Source organism: Heterocephalus glaber, unplaced genomic scaffold (assembly GCF_053883595.1).
Source record: "Heterocephalus glaber isolate CG9 unplaced genomic scaffold, H.glaber_assembly_v1.0 deba00001795, whole genome shotgun sequence".
Classification (NCBI taxonomy): Eukaryota; Metazoa; Chordata; class Mammalia; order Rodentia; family Bathyergidae; genus Heterocephalus; species Heterocephalus glaber.
In genome coordinates, this window is record NW_028258476.1 from 1,947,953 (window position 1) to 1,965,294 (window position 17,342).

Below are 17,342 nucleotides of genomic sequence, written 5' to 3' on the forward strand. Positions count from 1 at the left end.
TGGGCCTGGGGTCAGATCTGTGCTCGCCCTGGGGTGGAGGTAGGACACAGGAGGGTGCAGGCCACACACACACACACACACACACACACACACACACACACAAAAGCACACACTCCCACACAGGACCAGGGCTCAGATTTGGTGCAGGGCACTGCTGAGTCATCCCTGGACCAGCTCCCCTTTCCCCAGGAAGCCCAACAAAGCCAGGAGAAGGCTTCCGTTTCCTGCCAGAGCAGCCCAGCAGGTGCGAGGAGGGGCTCAGATTCCAGTTCCGGCCCTTCATTCATCTCTGGGACTCTTCACAGCAGATCAGAGAAGATGGGGGGCCCTGGTCTGGGGGGGGGTTCAGCGACAGTCCCTTGGTGGAAGGCAGAGGAACCAAAGCCCTGCCCAGCACTCAAGCAAGGACTCAGAGAGTCCAACCTGCTTCCCAAACTCCCCCTAGAGCTGGAGGTGCAGCTGGGGGCGCCCTGGCACGCAGGAGGGCCGGGGTTCAGTCCCCACAATGGCCACAAACAGCCCCCCTTGTGCACCCTGTGAGGCCCTGGGACAGACACTGTCAGATCCCACCCTTCTCTCCAGGCCCCACCTTCAAAGCCAGCTAAACATCCTGACATCCCTAAAAATGCACAGTGGGCAATCGGAGGCTAACAGGCTAAAGCGGGCCTCCTCTAGCCTGTATCTCCTAGGAAACCCAATCCCCAGCTGTGGTCCGGTGGGAACAGGAATGGGATGGGACAGGTGAGCCCGGGGTGAGGGCGGATGTGGTGCTGGGGGATGGGAGGTTGGTGCTGGAATCTCAGAGACCAGCTGTTTGGGGCTTAGACACAGGCTGGGGAAGGCCCAGGAGAGCCTGCCCGCCACCCCAGCGCGCACTTATCCCGGGCCTGTCTCTGTCAGTCTTGCCCACTGTCTCTGGATCTCCATATTTTTCTTTTTTTTTTTGGACCTCCATATTTTTCAGTGTCCCCCCTCTGTTCCCTGCCTCTTGGCTTTACTGACTTTTAGGAAAGGAATACGGAATAAGAATTGCCCATGTGTGCTGGGGGTGGTGGTGCATGCCTGTAACCCCAACACTCAGGAGGCTGAGGCAGGAGGATCTGTGTGAGTTCAAGGCCAACCTGGGCTACCTAATGAGTTCAAGAGTAGCCTGAACTACATCCCGAGAACCTGCCTCAATAACAAACAAACAAACCACAAAAACAAAGAACTGCCCATTCGGAGCTGGGTGTAGAGGTGTCACCTGTAATCCCAGCACCCTGGGAGGCGAGGCAGAAGGATCACATGTTTGAGCCCAGTTTGGGCAAGTTAGAAACTCTGTGAGACCCTGTCTCAAACTAAAAATAAACACAAGAATAAAAAAGGGTTGGGGATGGAGCCCTGGGTTCAATCCCCAGCCTCTCTGTCTCCATCTCTCTCTCACACACACACACGCATGCACACACGCACAGGATTTGGGCTGGGCACACAGAGCTGTGTGTGCCACGTGTGTGCCTGCGACTGTGGCCAGGCTGAGGATCCACGTCCACGGGAGGGGAGGCCGATCCCCGTGACACACTGTACCGAGGGCACAGTGCAGCCTGGAACATTCTCCCCCATCCGCAGTGACCTCACCGTCGGCCTCCGCTGACTCACAGGCCCTGGCCAGCTGAGCCCGACCAGAAAGAAGTCTCACCTCCTTCCCGCCGGGGCTTCGGAAAGAAAGGCTGCGGCGCCCCCTGGGGGCCTCCTTCGACTGCTCTTCCGCCCGGGTCCTCGCACGCATGCGCACACGGCATTCTCCCGAGCGATGGCCTGCACCCACTGCGTCCTCTGGTGGCCGCACCCTTGGACCCGCAGGTTTTCGCGGAGCCAGGCCCTGGCAGAGCCCAGCCTTCCTGCAGGCCGACCTGTGCGTGCTGTGGACCATTCCTTTACTCTCACACTGGGCAGCTCCTCCACGCGGGCACTGTTTATCCCGACATCTCAGAGGCATCTCCAGTCTTTAGAAGCTTTAAACACAGCCACAGAAGCTGTGTTTATCCTAAGGCCCTGCCCATCCGAGCTTGTCTCCCATTTCCCTGCCTTGGTTCTCCCTGCTCCTTGGTACTGGAGATTGAACCCAGGACCTTCACAGTGAACTGCATGCCCAGCTCTTTTATTCTGAGACAAGAGTCTTGCTAAGTTGCCCCAGCCTGGCCTCAAACGGGTGATCCTCCTGCCTCAGCCTCCCAGAATGCTGAGATTACAAGATTCCAGCTACAGGTATTTCTTACACACACACACACACACACACACACACACACACATGCACGCTCAAATAACTCTTGTTTGGGCTTAAGCACACCTTTATTGCCTGCTGGTGTTACTGGTACTCCATCCCGAAAGCCCTGGCCCTGTGAATACCAGGAATGAGTGGGCACAGTGCCCCCTAGGGAAGCTGAGTGGGCAGGATGGCTGGCGGGCAGAGGGTGGGTGAGGTCCTGAAGGGCTCACCCGTAGGGGAGAGAGGGCCCGGGATTTCCCCGAAGCCCTGTCGGGCACGCTCTGCCTCTCAGGCTGTCACTTCCTGTGGTTCACAGGGTACAGGGTTCGAGGGATGGGGGTAGAGGGCAGTGCCCAGACAGCAGTGTTCAAGGCCTTGCTCCCTCGGGGCCAGGAGCAGGGCTAGAAGGAGGGGTCAGCAGCACCTTCCGGCGGCCCCATAGCCTTCCCAGGCGTCCTGGGCCCTTCGCTGGGTGTGGATCACGGGCCTGCAGAAGACACACACACACCTTCTTCGCTGACTCCTCCTCCGCGTCTCTCAGAGCCTGCCCTTTGGTGCCCTCGCTCCCTGACTCCCGACTTCATCCAGCCGCTGACCCTGACTCAGCTCCTCAGAGCCGGGGTGGCCTGAGTTCCCAGACACCAGCCTGGAGCGACTCCCCTGCGCCCACCCACCTCCTCCTCCTGCCCCTAGAGAGCAGCGACCACTCCAGGACCGCACTGCCAGTGGCCAGCAAAGCCTCCTCCTGGCACTCACGGGCCTTCGGGGCACACAGGCAATCCGAGGGGACTCCCAGCTGCCATCCTCCTGGCAGCGGATCAGGGGCAGGTTGCGCTGGACCAGGCCCTCGAGGCACCGGTAGCGAAGCACGGTGTCCACCTCGTAGCGCGGCCGTGGGCTGCCAAACACTTGAGCCAACGGCAGCTCTGGCGGGGGCCCACAGGACACTGCAGGGGACACAGTCGGGGACTAGGAGTCTGGCCTTGCCAGCACGGCTCCAGAATCTGGATGGAGATCAGGGGATCCCGAGGCCTCAACTGTGGCCCCTCCCGCTGCCTCACCCAGCCCCATCTTGCAGGTGTAGGACAGGTGGTAGTTGCAGGGCACGTCACTCCACTGTCCCTGGTTGTGCCACACCATGACCACGCAGTTCTCTCCAGACAGGAAGTAGCTGTCGGGCTGCCCAGGGTTCCAGTTCTCATAGAGCTGGGGAGATGGAGGCAGTGAGGACCCCAAAACTGTAGCCCTGGGGGATGGGCTCAGGGGACCTGGGGAGGGCTAGGAGGGACCCGGAGGGGGAGGCTGGGGGCCTGGGGTTGGGGATGACACTCAGGAAGAGGAGGTCAGAGGGCTGGGGCTTGGGGGAGGGAGAGCGGGAGCTGAGAAGACAGAAGGGCAGGGAGGCCGTAGAGGCCCCAAGAGGAAAGGGACGAGGCCTCCTGGGAAGGGGAGGCCGGGGAGAGGGGCGAGGTCCCCTCACCACAGGGACGCCATCTGACCACAGGAAGTCGCCTTCCAGGGTCCTGTCGTTGAGCCCGATCCACTGGTACTCGCGGTAGCGACCTGGGGAACCGCGAGGGGGACGCAGCGCGCAGTGAGCCCCGCTGCCAGTAGGGGGCGCCCGCCCCCAACCCGACTCCCGAATCCCGCGGGCTGCAGCCCGGCCTCGCGCGCAGGGCACGCGGTCCCTGCCGCCGGCCCCCGCCCTCCAGGCCAGGCGCGGGCGGGAGAGGGGAGCCCGGGAGGGCGGCGCACCGCTGAGGAAGGCCTGCTCCTCGGGCGTGCGCACGCTGGCCAAGTGCGCGCCCAGCCGCCGGCACTGGCTTTCTGCGTCCTCCCAGCTGCGGCGCACAGCGAAGTGCCGGTAGCAGGCGCCCTGGAAGGCGTCCCAGCCCGGGCTGCAGGAGCGGAGGCCTGGGCACAGCAGGGCAGCACCTCAGGCCGGAGGGGCCTCGGGGGCACCGGCTTCCTCCCACCCCGCAGGTCGCAGGATCGGGGAGCTGGGGGTCTCAGCACTGGGTGCCTCCGAGCACCAGGGACAGGGTGGGTGGGGGTCCAGTCTGGGTCTCTGCAGCCCCCCATCCCCGTGAGAAGAGCTCCGCCCTCCTTTGGCAGGGGGACGACCACGCATCACCTGCCTCCTGGTGCCCAGGCCGGCGCTAAGGCCTCCGGCTCCACGCCAGACAGGACGTGGGGGACGGGGCTCAGCGAAGTTGTGAAACTCGCCTAAGCCAGGGATTCATTCACGGCAGATCGGTGTCCCTACCTCCCACCTAGAGCTATATTGGGGTGCGGGCTTCAGACCCCAAGTCAGCTAGCAAACTCACCAACGTCGCACAGGTGCCCCCCATAGCCGGGCAAGCACAGGCAGCGGAGTCCCTCTCCCTCCTCCATGCACGTCCCACCATTGTGGCAGGGGCTGGGGACGCAGTCGCCTAGGGAGGAGAGACGTGAGGGGAGAGCTGAGCCCTGGCTCCACGCCCCCAGAGGCCCAGGGGGACCAGGCCTGACTCGTCCTCCTGAGAGCCTGCCACGGGCCCAGCTCTGGTCTCTCCCCTCTCCACTCATCACTGCTCAGCCCGTGCGGGTCACTGTCAGGGCCACAGTGGGCCCGTCCAACAGGAGCGGAGCGGGTGCGCTGACAGATTGGGTGTCTGATGAGACCCAGCTCCCCTCTGGCTGCTCGGTGTGCACCGGGTGGGCTGAAGTGCAGTCCCACTCCCTGACTTTCTGCCTTGTTCCAGTTCAGTCCCCTACAGCCTGGGTGGGCAGGGGGCGCTGGAGGAGGGAGGAGTTTCTGTAGCAATGGTGGGTGCAGCTGGGGCCCCTTGCCTGCTCCTGGTACCTGACGCATGGTCCAGGTGAGCTCTGACCACTCTCCCTCTGTCCACGGGCAGAGTCAGCCAGCATGGAAGTGAGCAGAGACCCAGCTCCTTGCTCTGCCTGGGGCCCTGTCCCCTCTCCCATGCCACTGTCCCGCAATGCTGGCTGGCCACACACTCAGCCCCACTGGGGACTGAACCCAGGCCATTGTGTATGCTAACCAAGTGTCTGCCACTGAGCCGCATCTGAACCCTTTCAAAAATTCAGAGACAAGCTCTCACCAGGCCGGCCCTGGACCTGTGGTCCTCTTTCCTCAGCCTCCTGAGCAGCTGGGATTAGGGGGTGCACGCTACCATGCCTGGCTTGCCTCCCTTGGTAGCTCACAGACACGTGGCTCGGGGCCTGTGGCAGGTTCCCTGGTCTCCTCCAGGCCATCCCGAGAATAACCCTGCCCTGCCGCAGCCTGCAGTCTGTCCTCCGTCCCCATCTGGTCAACTGGAGCAGCCACCTGCCTCCTGTGGGTCTCTGCACCCTGGGGTGGGAGGTGGCTCCTCTGGGTTCCTGCCTGGGTGCTGGAGGAGCAGTCCACCTCCTCTCTGATCCAGAGAAGCTGGGGAGTCAGCTCCACACCACAGTGCAAGTCAGGGCCCCGATGGGGGGAATCACCCCCAGGCAGGACCCTTTGTTTTGTTGTTGTTTGGTTGTTTCTTTTTGGTACTGGGGATTGAACTGAGGACCTCAAACCAGGCAGTGGAACCACTGAGCTAAATCCCCAGCCCCAGGCAGGAACCTTTGGACCTCACCATCTCTCCCTGGAGCTGAGGCCAAGGTCCACAAGGCTCTACGCTAGCCTGGCCACAGGTCCCACTGCCTGGCGGGATCCGAGCAGAGGCGGGGAGGAGAAGCTGGAGTTGATCCAGAGAATTTCTCCTGGGTGACCTCGCCATTTGAGTAAAGTGAATTCGCTTTTCCAGCACCACTCCCATCGTCTTCCCCCTCTGGCCAGGTTTCTTCCCAGCTGGTAGAGCTGTTTCATTTAACCAACCAAGACCTAGGCCAGCAGCGGCCCAGGTCCTGAACTGTTGGTCCCACTTTGTGTTCCCCTGCTCCTCTCGTCGCTGCTCTGCTTCCTGTCCAGCCCTCCAGGCCTGGGGAAGAGGCTCTCAAGCTCCTCGGTCCCCCAGCCCAGGCCATGGGTGGCAGGGCCAGACCCCGGCGGGCAGAGCAGGGTGAAGGGACACTGCTCAGGGGGCCATCTTGTCTTCCTCCCTTCCTCTTCTGGGCTTATCCTTCTTCCGGGTGGGGCAGCCGCCAGGGGACCCTTGGCTCCCCCTCCAGGGCAGTTACTAAGACCCTGCAGAGCCCTCCAGAGCTGATGAGATCCCTTCCTCACCCCTTGCTGCGCTGAAATCTAAGGCCAGCTTGGTGGGAGCCAAGCCATGGTGTGCAGTATGGGCCCCAGCCCACCCTGGACCATCTTGGGGTGCCGGGCTGGGCTGGGAGGATCCTGGCCTTCCCCAGGAAACTCCCCTGGAATCGGGCCTTCAGGAGCAGGCAGGGCTCGCCCTCCTGCACACACCCTCTTTCACCCCCTCATTCACATCTTGCCCAGCATTAGGCAGATCCTTCAGGTGTGGGGGGTCCTCACTGCAGGGGTGAGTGGGCAGCTGTGGACAGCGGGGGGAGTTAGGCCCTGTTCCCTGCTGGGATGAGCAGCCAGGGAAGTGATTGTGCTGAGGGACTTTCTGAGTTACCACTCTGTCCAGAACCCATCAAGATGGTCAGAAATCACGCATGAGGACCGCCCTCCCAGCTCCGGGTGTCGGGGTGAGGACCCCACTCCTGGGGAACCCCCTGCTGCAGGCAGCCTGGGGGGACCGCCCGCGGGGGGCGTGGACAGGACTGGGGAGAGGCAGGAGGCAGCAAGGGCAGTTAGACGGCTAGGCTAGGACTGGGGCAGGCTGAAGAGGGAACAGAAGACAGGAACAGAGAGGGGAGATGAGGAGCCAAAGAGAGCTGCCAGAGATGAAGGAACAGAACGAGAGAGCAGACAGCGGAGATACAGGCAGACGTGGCAGTGTGGTTACAAAGCGGTTTAATAGACATTTATTTCCAAGGCTTGTTTTCCATGAAACAGTCAAAAAAATACTTCACAGAAGTAGTGGCTTAAGGCTGTGTGGGGCAAGGGCTCTCCTGGACCCCAGGGGTCAAGGGTGGGGACGGACTCCCAGCTTCCCTGAGACAGACTGGGGGAGGGGGGGAGGGGACAGCACACGGGGCGGGGGGGGCCCAGGCAGCAGGCCGAGGCCGCCCGAGAGGCATGAGGACCTCTGTCGGGGGCTGGAGCGCAGAGTGAGGGACAGAACCGGCTGGAAGCCCGGGTGGGGCTGGAGGCTGAGAGCGGGCAGAGGACAGGCGGTGTCGGGGATGGGGGACGGGGGCGAAGGGTCAGGGGTCAGGCAGCCCAGAGCTGCACGGGGAGAAAGGGGAGGAGCGCGGACAGGAAGACTGAGCCCTGCGCAGAGTTACCTGAGGAGGGGGCCACGGGCACACTGCCTTGGCCGGCGCCGTCAGTGGGCAGCACGGGGGCCCGCGCTGAGGTCCCCGCAGGGACAGCTCTTCCGGAGTTCTCCTCTGAGGGGGCCTCCAGCTCCCCAGCACCAAGGCCCGGCGCGGCAGAAGGCAGGGAGGGCGCATCCTCGGAGCTCCCTGCCTCCTCGCTGTCTCCCTGGGGGACCCCAGAGAGCTCGGGACCCCCAGTCTCCTCCCCCACCGCTCTCCCCCCAACTGGAGTGGAAGGCGGTGAGGGTGCTGGGCTCCCCTCCGCGGGAGTGGGCAGAGCCTCAGTAGGTGGTCGGCGGACCCCCGGAGGTCGGGGAGCTCCTGGCTGTCCCTCGGGAGGTGGCAGTGTGCCGGGCTGCAGGACCCAGGGTGCCTGGGACAGCAAGTCCACTGATGCTTCTGAGGGGACAGGGCTGCTGAGTTCGCCAGGCCACGCCCACACGTCCTCCTCCTGCTCTGCCTCCTCCTCTGCCTCCTCTTCATCCTCGTACCCTTCTTCTTCCTCCAATGCCTCGCCTTCGTCCTCTGAGGACCCCGTGGGTGGTACAATAGATGCGATTTCGAATTCTGGGCAAAGCACACATGGTTCAGCACCAGGGACAGCACCCCCAGAGGTCAGGAGGAAAGGCCAGCCCGTGAGGAAGCTCAGGGAAAGCGGAGAGCCCGCGCGAGGGAGGAGCAGGGTCCCCCACACTGGGAAGACCGCGACCGAAGGGCACTGTGTAGGCAACAGCGCTGAGAGTGGCCTTTAGCTTGGGAAGCAAGGTGGCTGCTGTTCCCTCTCCTGGTCTGTCTCTAGTCTAGTTTGGGTTGGGAGGCAGAGAAGGACGGGGGAAGGGACGACTCTCTTTGCGGGGGGCAGCCTCTTGTGCAAGCATCGACAGCCCCAGAGAGTTGGGGTGCACTTTATTAGAAGAGCAAACTGGGGCAGGGCCAGGAGAGATGCCCGGCGCCACTGAGCTCCCAGGACAGACGGGACAGAATCATGCTGGCCCCAAGCCAGCACCCACTTCCCTCCAGCGGCTGCCCAGGGGAAGGGTCTGAGTTACCTAGGAGGGTCCTGGGGGCCTCTGCTGGATCCTCGGGAGTGGAGCTTCCACCTGCCCCGTCTTCCATGACGGGGATGGAGTAGATGGCTCCCCGAGACTCACTCTCCATCGCTTCTGGAGGCAGCTGCAGCTCCTCCAGGGTCTCTGTCACTGTGATGATGGCTTCTAGCCCATCAGAGGCTGGGTTGGAGGCCCCAGGGATGGCAGAGGGGTGGGCAGAGTCTGCGGCAGGAGGGGAATGCCGGGGGAGGCTGATTGGGTTGGTGGCCCCCTGGGCCATGGTGTGCATGGGAGGGCTCTGGGCTGGCCTGCTGGACTCCCTGGAATTCTCTCAGTTCCCTCTCTGCTTCCCTACAGAGCACCAGTGGGACCCAGGGAGCACCCCAGAACTTTGACACCCCTTCCTCAAATGTTGACCGAAGAAGGCCTATTATTGTCCTGCCAACCATTCTCTTGGGCACTGAGGATGCAGTGCAGAATAAAATAGCAAACTTCCTGTCTTCAAGGAAATTTATGTTCCCGATAGAGATATTAAGCAAATAAGCATATTTTTACAATGATACGATGTAAAGAACAATTCAACAGAGTTAGGAGACAGTGTGATGGGAAGTTCTGCCAGGCGGGTCAGGGAAGGCTCAGCGAGAGCTGTTCCCTCGAGGGGAGGACAGAAGCTGAAGGACGGGTAGAGCGGCCTCCGTGCCTGGAGTCCTGGGCTTGGGTCACGGGGCCGCCTGAGCCTCTTGGCAGAGAAGGGGACAGCGCTACCCCACAGGAGACCTGTGCAAATGCAGGAGGAACTTCCGGCAGTCACCGCCTGCAGGTCCCAGGGCGGGCAAAAGAAGGGGCCACCTCCTTGGGGATCTGCTCTTTCCAATACCAAGCGAGGCTGGGTTATCCTGTCCTCCACAGCAAGCCCGGGAGCCGAAGGTGGAACTGGGCTGAGGAAAGCCCCGACAGCAGTCGGTGCTCAGCCAGGCGAGACAGGACAGCATGTCTCTGCCCTGCCACCTGGTCCAGCCAGCCTGGCTCCCTACCAGACCTGCTGGCCCCGGCTTCGCTTCCCATCCTTCACCACCCCCGTCATGCTCCCCCTCCCCTTCCACTTCTTCCAGGAGAAAGCGCTTGGCTCACAGGCTGTACCCAGCTGTCCTTGAGGTCCTGCTCCCTGTGGGGCAGCTATGTCTGTCCATCAGCACGTGGTGGTTAAAGAGCTGACTTAGGTTCCAGAAACCCTCCTGAATGCATTTGGTTAACTAGAAGATGAGCAGGTCACTCATTGGATCCCGAGAATGTCAGTCATCTTTGCTCTGCCAATAAGCTGATGGGAATGGGCAGTTCCTCAACAGCCCAGTGAAGACGCAGGCGTGGCGTACTGGGCAGGCAGGCATGGTCATGCAGAGAAGTGACCACTCTCCTAGCCCACACTGTTGAGTGAGATCAAGCCGGGGTCACCCCCAGAGTTAGGACCCTGGTGACAAGCAGGGCACCACCTTCAGGCAGATGGCAGGGAACCCAGCACCTGGGCAGGCTGGGATCCGCAGCTCTGCAGGGAGGGCCTCACCTCGGAAGCAGTAGACGTGGAAGCGGCTGTGCTTGTTGGGGAAGCCGGTCTGGTTGGGGAAGAGGAAGAGCGTCTTGACGCCAGGCAGGCCCCCGCCGCAGCGCTGGCTGGGGGTGACGATGGGGTAGCGCACGCTGCCGTCGGCCAGCCAACCAGGGCTGCAGCGGTCCAGGCCCCCATCCCAGGCCGCGTACAGCTGGCCCGTGGTGGCGATCTCTGCGCCGCGCTCCCGGCAGTATGCCCGGGCCTCCTCCCACGTCAGCTTGTCTGGAGGGGCGCCTAGGAACAGCTCCCCTGGGTGGGGAGGAGGAAGCTGCGGCCGGGCTCCCAGGCGGTCGGCGGCCCTTCCTCCCCGGCCCCGGGCTGCTGGTCTGTGACACCGGGCAGTGACCCCGCTGTGTAGGACCACGGTCTAGACAGAACCTCGGGATGAATACTGGAGCTCATTCCGCAGAGCCGCATCCTGCCTCTGCCCTGAGGCTCTGGTCAGGAACTGGCCCCTATGACCGTGATTGGAAGGGACTCTAATGGTCGCCCCCCCCCGTCCCCTAAGCGCACGAGGGACAGTGAGGTCCAGGGAGGCCCAGGAAGACCACCGAGGCTGGAGCCCCAATCACCATGGAGGTCCTCGGCGTAGCAGTACACGTCGTAGAGGTCGCCTGGGTCCACCACGCCGTAGTTCCGGACCCCGGGGAAGCCGTCCATGTCTCCGTAACAGGCCTCTCTCGGGGTCTGGATGGGATACCTGGGGGCACAGGCTCAGTTCCAGCGCTGGGGCCTCGCCCCCCATGGCCCCTCCTCCCGAGACGGGAGCCCCCGCTGACCCTGACCGGAGGACGGGGCTACTTCCGAGACAGCCAGAACCCGCGCCCAAGGCCCCAACCCACCTCACAGTCTGGTCGGACAGCCAGCCGGCGTCGCACTGCTCGTAGCCCCCGAGGTAGGCGGCGTAGAGCTGCTCGGGCGTGGCGATGCGGGCACCTATGCGAGCGCAGGCTTCCCGGGCCCCGGCGAAGGAGAAAGCGTAGCGGGCAGAGCCCTCGCGGTAGAGGAAGACAACGCCTGCGGGCAGAGGGCTGCTGAGCCGGTCCCCCGCGCCTGGCCCTGCCTGCCCTCCCGACCGCCTCTGTACCGAGCCTCTGTACTGACGGGTGAAGTGTGACTGTGACCGAGCTCTCAGCCCCCGGAGTAGCTGGAATTACAGGTGCACACTCCTCACTCGTTCTCTGCTCCCCCTGGACCGCGGGCTCCCCAGGACAGGAGCCTCTGTCGCCACCCACCCTTGACCTTGACCTCCACCGCGTCGCTGCCGTCGTCGATGCCGTGCTGGACCTCGCAGCGGTAGACGCCCGAGTCGTTGGGCCTCAGCTCGCTCAGCAGCAGGGAGACGTCGGTGAACGACGCGGGGTAGGCGGGCAGCGCCACGCGGAACCGGTAGGCCTCGCTCACCTTGACGCGCAGCCCCCGCGCCACCAGCACCTCCGCCTCGCGGCCGCCGGCCAGAAAACTCCACTTGACCCGCGGCGAGCCCGGCGCCGCCCGGCCCCGCGGCCGCAGCGTGTGCACCTGGCACGGGATGGTGAGGGAGCCGCCCAGCACGCCCTGCAGCGGCGCGGCGCGGGCCCCGGGGATGCGCACGCGGAACGCGCGGTCCTCTGCGGGAGAGAGGGCTGCGCTCGCTCTGCCCGCCCCGCCCCCGGCCCGCCCCAGGTCCTCCAGCCCCCGTCCTCCCCTGCCCTGCGCCCTCCTCAGCCTCCGGCCCGCCAGGCTGGGCAGCTGCACCGCCCCGCCCACAGAAGGACTCCCAGGACACCCGACACTGCGTGGGTTGCTCACCCGAGCTGTCCCCATCCAGGACGTCAGCTTCCAGGACCCGGGTCAGGGCCAGGGCGACCATGAGAGCCGGGAGCAGCGGGGCCATGCTGCAGGCGCCGGAGCATGTGGAGGAGAGACGGGCTTGGCCTCACGTGGATGTCCTTGCTCCCAGCACGCTCGTGGGCTCACACCCTTCACGAGCGCCTTCTGACCCCTGTCCCCCGGTCAAAGGAGTCTCAAAGGAGACTGCATCCTGTCAGCTTGCTGTGTGACCCGGGCAAGTCCGTGCCCATGGTGGGGCTTACACTCAGAGCCCACGTGTGGGGGTCCTCCTGGACCGTTCACCAGCCGCAGAGAAAGATTCTGTCTGTGCCGGACACGCACAGACTTCAGTTACTCCCTGAGCGGTGCAACATTGATTTACATCACATTTACACTATGCTGGGTGCTATAAGAGAGCTAATCGTGGTGGCGGCTGCTCATTATCCCAGCCCTCTGGGAGGCTGAGGCAGGAGGATCGCAAGTTCAAGGCCAGCCTGGGCAACTATGGATTTAGTGAGACCCTGTCTCTAAATAAATAAAGGGCTGGGGATGCAGCTCAGTGCAAAGGCCCTGGATTCAGCCCTCAGTAGAAACAAACAAAACAAAACACGCCCCAAACCAGCTCGAGATGGCTGGGGGCACACAGAGGGTGCACACGGGTTCTCTGCAAATGCTGCGCCCTTCACAGGAGGGACGGAAGCATCTGTAGAGTTTGGCACCCACTGGGGCTCCTAGAACCAAAGCCCCACAGACTCCCGGGGACAACTGTGAAGTCCACCTGCCTGCCATCCGCAGCCGGCCAGAGCCTCCCTCCCCCAGCCGCTCCTGCCCCTGCGCCTGCCTGCCGTCCGGCCTCCCTGGCACCCACCCCGGGCTCCTCCAGGAGGGACCCTAGACTGACAGCAGGCGGCCTTCGTCTCCGCCCCACCTCCCCCCACCAGGGCTCCCAGGAAACTTCAGGCGCCCCCTCCACCACCTCCCTCGCTCCCCCTCTCCTCTGCCACCCCAGCCGCCCCTTTCTGCCTGGCACGGGCTTTCCCACCGGATCTCCTGGCTCAGAAACACTGGGACAAAGCCTGTGTCTCTGCCAGCCTGGCCTCCCGCCAGGTCCCCACCCCCCTGGGCCGGGGACGAGGGCACCCTCGCCTGGCCCTGGCTGCTAGAAGACTGTTCGAGAACCCAGAACAGTCTGCGCGGGGCCTCACAGCACTCGTCCTTTCCTAAGAGGTGGGTGACATTGAGAAATGGATCCGGCTGACCCCGCTGGGGCACCAGGCCAGTGTGCCCTCGGGAGGGAAGGCTGCAGAGCCGGTGCCAACTTCATCTTTAGAGCAAGAAGAATACGGGGTGCCAGGTGGTACAGCAGGAGGGATGAAGGTTAGACCACAAGCAGGACTTCCTACAGGCCAGGCACCCCCTGGGCACTGACTGCAGAGCCGCTGCTCAACGCCCATCTCCCCTGCTCCTCCAGCTGTTTCACACGTGGTCCCCGTTGCTGAGCCTGAACTGATAGGGAAACCCCTCTTCTCCCTGGTCCTCCCAGGCAGGCTCCCTGCCTCCCTCCACTTCCCTCCCTGTCCCGGGCATCGCTTGGTTCAAGTCTTGGCCTGGGGGGAGTAGAGAGCTGGTGCCCGGGGCTGCTCAGGTCTGAGAGGAGGAGCAGGCCAGGTGAGAGGGGCCGAGAGAGCCCAGCTCCAGGCGGGAGCCCCGGCCAGCACCGTGGTCTGGTTGGACTGGGGGCCCCTTGGCATGAGCAGCCAGTGCAGGGAGACTACTGGCCGTGCACGTGAGGGGGGTCAGGGCTCAGTGCCCTGCAGCTCCCATCACTTCTGCTCTGGCAGCAGGTGACCAGCAAGGGGATGGGGGACATCTCATGTCGCTGACAGCAGTGTCACGGGACCGAGGAGAGCCCTGGGCGGCTCTCCCCTCTCCCCATGGTCCTGGGGGGCCCATTGCTGGCACAGTGAGGGCCCCTGAGGAGACGCTGGCAGGGGCACCTGGGGCTGCACCCTGGCCTGGCCCCACACCTGGCCACCTCCTTCCTGTCTTGATTCCGCCAGGGCCTTCCCTTAACCCTAGAGGGCCACCCTTCCCGGCCGCCCTTCCCTCTCTCCAGCCTCTGGACCCTCGCCCTCATCTTGATCTTCTTAAGCACTTCAGGGACTTTCCTCTTGTTATGCTGTCATTCCTGTTCATCTCCCTCAAGGGCCTCTCAGACCTGACCCCGGAGTCAAGACCAGGCCGCGTGCGCACACGTGCCCTTGCATGCCTTGTGCCCACCCCAATGCCCACCAGCTCCATGCCCGGTGCCCACCGGATGGCCGACCCAGGGCTGCTGTGCAGGACCTGAACTCCAGGCTCAGCAGGGAGGCGGGGCCCATGGCAGAGTGACCAAAAGAACCCACAGTCCCAGGGAGGCCTTGGGCTGGCAGGAATGATTGCAACAATCCCATAAATAGTGCTATTTATTGGAAGCACAACTAATAATGCTATGTGCAACGCTCCCGGCAGAGCTGTTAGCTCCTCCTGGTATAAAATCTGAACTGTGGACTGTGGGCTTCTCAGCAGCCCAGCCAGGCTCACCATAACTCAGGGGTCTGTGGTGGGCACTGTCCCCTGATCCGACCTGTGCTGCCTGAAATCTAAGTGATGCAGGCAATGCGAGTGCAAAGAAAACCAGTGCCAGCCTCTGGTCTGTCCTTTAGAGCCGTGCGGGCAGGGCCGCTCAGGGCAGGGGTGTGGACTGCCTGGGAGGAAGCTTGGCCTGCACGAAGGTGAAGGTGTCCCAGTCCCCACTGACCCTCCCCGCCCGTCCGCCCGTCTTTCTCCCTCATTGCAGGATGGCAGCTGAGGCTCAGCGAGGCCAACTAAGTTGCCCAAGGTCACACAGCAAGTAAGTGGCAGAGTTGGGGTCCCAGCCCTGCCGGGCACTCCCCCTGCCTGGGCCTCGCACCCGGCCAGGTCGGAGGTCGCCAAGGGCAGCTGCCCGGCCTGGAGGACTAGAGGGCGTTCCCACCCGGTGGACTGCAGACCACAGTGCGCCAGCACCCGGCGCGCGCGCGCGTGAGTGTGCACGCGAGTGTGCGCCCGTGGCCCGGGTGGTGGCCGCGGGCCTCGCGCCCCTCCCCTCCCGCCGCGGCCCGGACTCACCTGCCTAGCGAGCGTCGCGGGGTCGCGGGCCGAGCTCAGGTCTCCGGGTCCGCGGCTCCTCCAGGCCGCGGCCGAGACTGCGGCGGAGACAGAGCGGGCGCGAGGACCGGCCAGGCCAGGGCGCGGAAGAGGAAGAGGGCGCCGTCCCGCCGGGCGCCGCACAAAACCCCTTTCTTCCCGCCCCGCCCCGCCCCCTGGCCCCGATCGCCGGGGGGCTCTGCGGGGTCACGGGACCCGCGGCCGTCCCTGCGTTGGTTCCGGGCGCGCCAAGTAGGACATCCTTCCAGGGGTGGCCGCGGGGACGGAGGGATGGAAGTCAGACACCCGGAGGGACTTCCCACTGGCCACGGGGCGCGGCGACGCGAGACGGCCCCAACCCCATGCGGACGAGGAGCCCTTCTGGAGACTCGGCCGAGGTGCACACGGCTGCAGCCCCCTTCCTGGAGGACGCGCTGATTGGATTTTGTCCCCGTGCTGCTCCCGCTCTGCACGGAGGAGGAGCTGACTTTGCAGCTGGAGGGATGGAGGTGAGACCGCAGGATCACGGGTTAAGCAAAGAGAAGCAGGCGCTCTACAGGGGCGGGCTGAGGACTCGGTGAGCAGCCTGTCTTGCGCACCGAAGTACAGAGCGCCGGGGTTGCTGGGAGCCTGCGAGCCAGGGCTGTGGCCGCCCAATGAATGTGCAGCCTGGTGCCGGGGTGGCCCTGAGGGCTGCCCAGCTGACAGAGACTCCTCGAGTCCAGAATACCAATGACACCGCCACCCCCAGCCCCGGCGGCTGGGCCTCTGCTTTCCCAGGCCTTTTCCTTTCTTCTCCTCTCCCTCCTCCCTCGTGGGACTCCAGGCAGAACCCTGGCATGGACAGTGGCAGGACGGCCAGATGTCTGGACTGGCTCCCCTGGACACCAGCCATGGGCACCAGGGGTGGCTTGCAGCAGGCTTTGATGCCCATAATCTCCAGCAGGATCCCCCAAAGACTGCAGGTATCGTGGGGTGCCTGAGGTGCAAATGCAGCCTGGAGCAAGCACCCGCCCTTCCTCTGGACAGCACCCCAAGTCCCTCCTGGGGATTCTGTTCTGCTCCCTGCTGGGCAACCCCACTCCCCACTGGGCTGTGGACTTGCTTCCCAAAGGCTTTGAGAAGCTTGAAAAAAAGTCCCAAGTCCTGGAGGCTTCAGTAGGACCTTCTCCTGTAGGGTCAGGACAGGACAGGTGGGGTGGGATCTCTTGAGACAAATGGCCCAGGCAGGGATGCAGAGCTAAAGGAGACAGACCAAGGTGGCCTTAAAAAATATTAACAGAATGCAAACTATGGATCAGGCAGTGTGTGAGGCCTTGGACTGCTGACCCCCAGACCTGATGGAGAGAAGAGCTAAAAAGGCCCTTGGGGACAGGCCTGGCAGTGCCGGGGACCCCAACACCTTTCTGCTTGTCTCAGAGCTTGCATCCCAGAGCGGAGGGAGGACAGTCGCAGCATGGCTGAGTCCTGTCTGCCCCCACACAGGCAGGGCAGCTCCTCGGGGCTCCACGGGGCTTCAGGCCAGCCAGGCCGAGCCGAGCCAGGCAGCGAGTGGCTGAAACTCAATCCAGTGGTGGCTCAGATGTAACCACAGTTCTTGCCTTGGGGAAGCCTGGCTGTGACCAGAAGGCAGAGAAAGTGACCTTCCAGGCCACCTTCCCTGGAGCAGCAGTGCGGGGACACATTTCAGGGTTTGAGGGGGAGCCCAGCCTTGGCCAGGGCGACAGTCTGTTCCAAGGGCAGCCTCCTGCTGGGAAGGCAGGCACGGTGAGAGAACCCCGGAGCCTGTCTGCAGCGGCTTACTTCCCCTGAAGCTGGCATCTTCCATTCAGGGGCTGCCTGGGGGGGTGAAGGGAAGTGGCCCACGGCTTGCTGTCCCCAAAACCTGGTCCTCTTCCTTTGCTGGCACCCACATATGGCACACAGGCACCAGGTCCGATAGGCACCTGTGGACCGCTGCCCTGGGAAGGGGATGAGTGGAGTCTTTCCTGAGGGATTCTCAAGGCAGAAACTAGCGCCTCCCAAGTTTCCCCCAACATTTCCAGCTGGGTGAGTACACTGAGCTCTAACCTGTACT

General features: G+C 63.6%; 1 protein-coding gene across 4 annotated transcripts; it reads right to left on the reverse strand.

The window, feature by feature from the left end:
• Positions 1 to 2,306: 2,306 nt before the first annotated feature.
• Positions 2,307 to 17,334, reverse strand: Bcan (brevican). Of its 4 annotated transcripts, none has more exons than XM_004871231.4 (14): positions 15,248 to 17,334; positions 12,077 to 12,162; positions 11,521 to 11,895; positions 11,128 to 11,302; positions 10,858 to 10,985; positions 10,241 to 10,534; positions 8,680 to 8,901; positions 7,598 to 8,197; positions 4,573 to 4,680; positions 4,001 to 4,159; positions 3,726 to 3,808; positions 3,307 to 3,451; positions 3,002 to 3,192; positions 2,307 to 2,732 (listed from the first exon to the last, which is right to left on the reverse strand). In XM_004871231.4, the coding sequence occupies exons 2-14, from the start codon at positions 12,159 to 12,161 to the stop codon at positions 2,613 to 2,615; spliced, it is 2,685 nt and encodes an 894-aa protein (XP_004871288.1). In that variant the 5' UTR covers position 12,162; positions 15,248 to 17,334; the 3' UTR covers positions 2,307 to 2,612. The 4 variants fall into 4 exon arrangements, with proteins under 4 accessions (XP_004871288.1, XP_087059506.1, XP_021105009.1 ...); XM_087203380.1 differs by having other exon boundaries at positions 12,077 to 12,422; positions 15,248 to 15,412; XM_021249350.2 differs by having other exon boundaries at positions 10,241 to 10,519; positions 15,248 to 15,385.
• Positions 17,335 to 17,342: the final 8 nt, after the last annotated feature.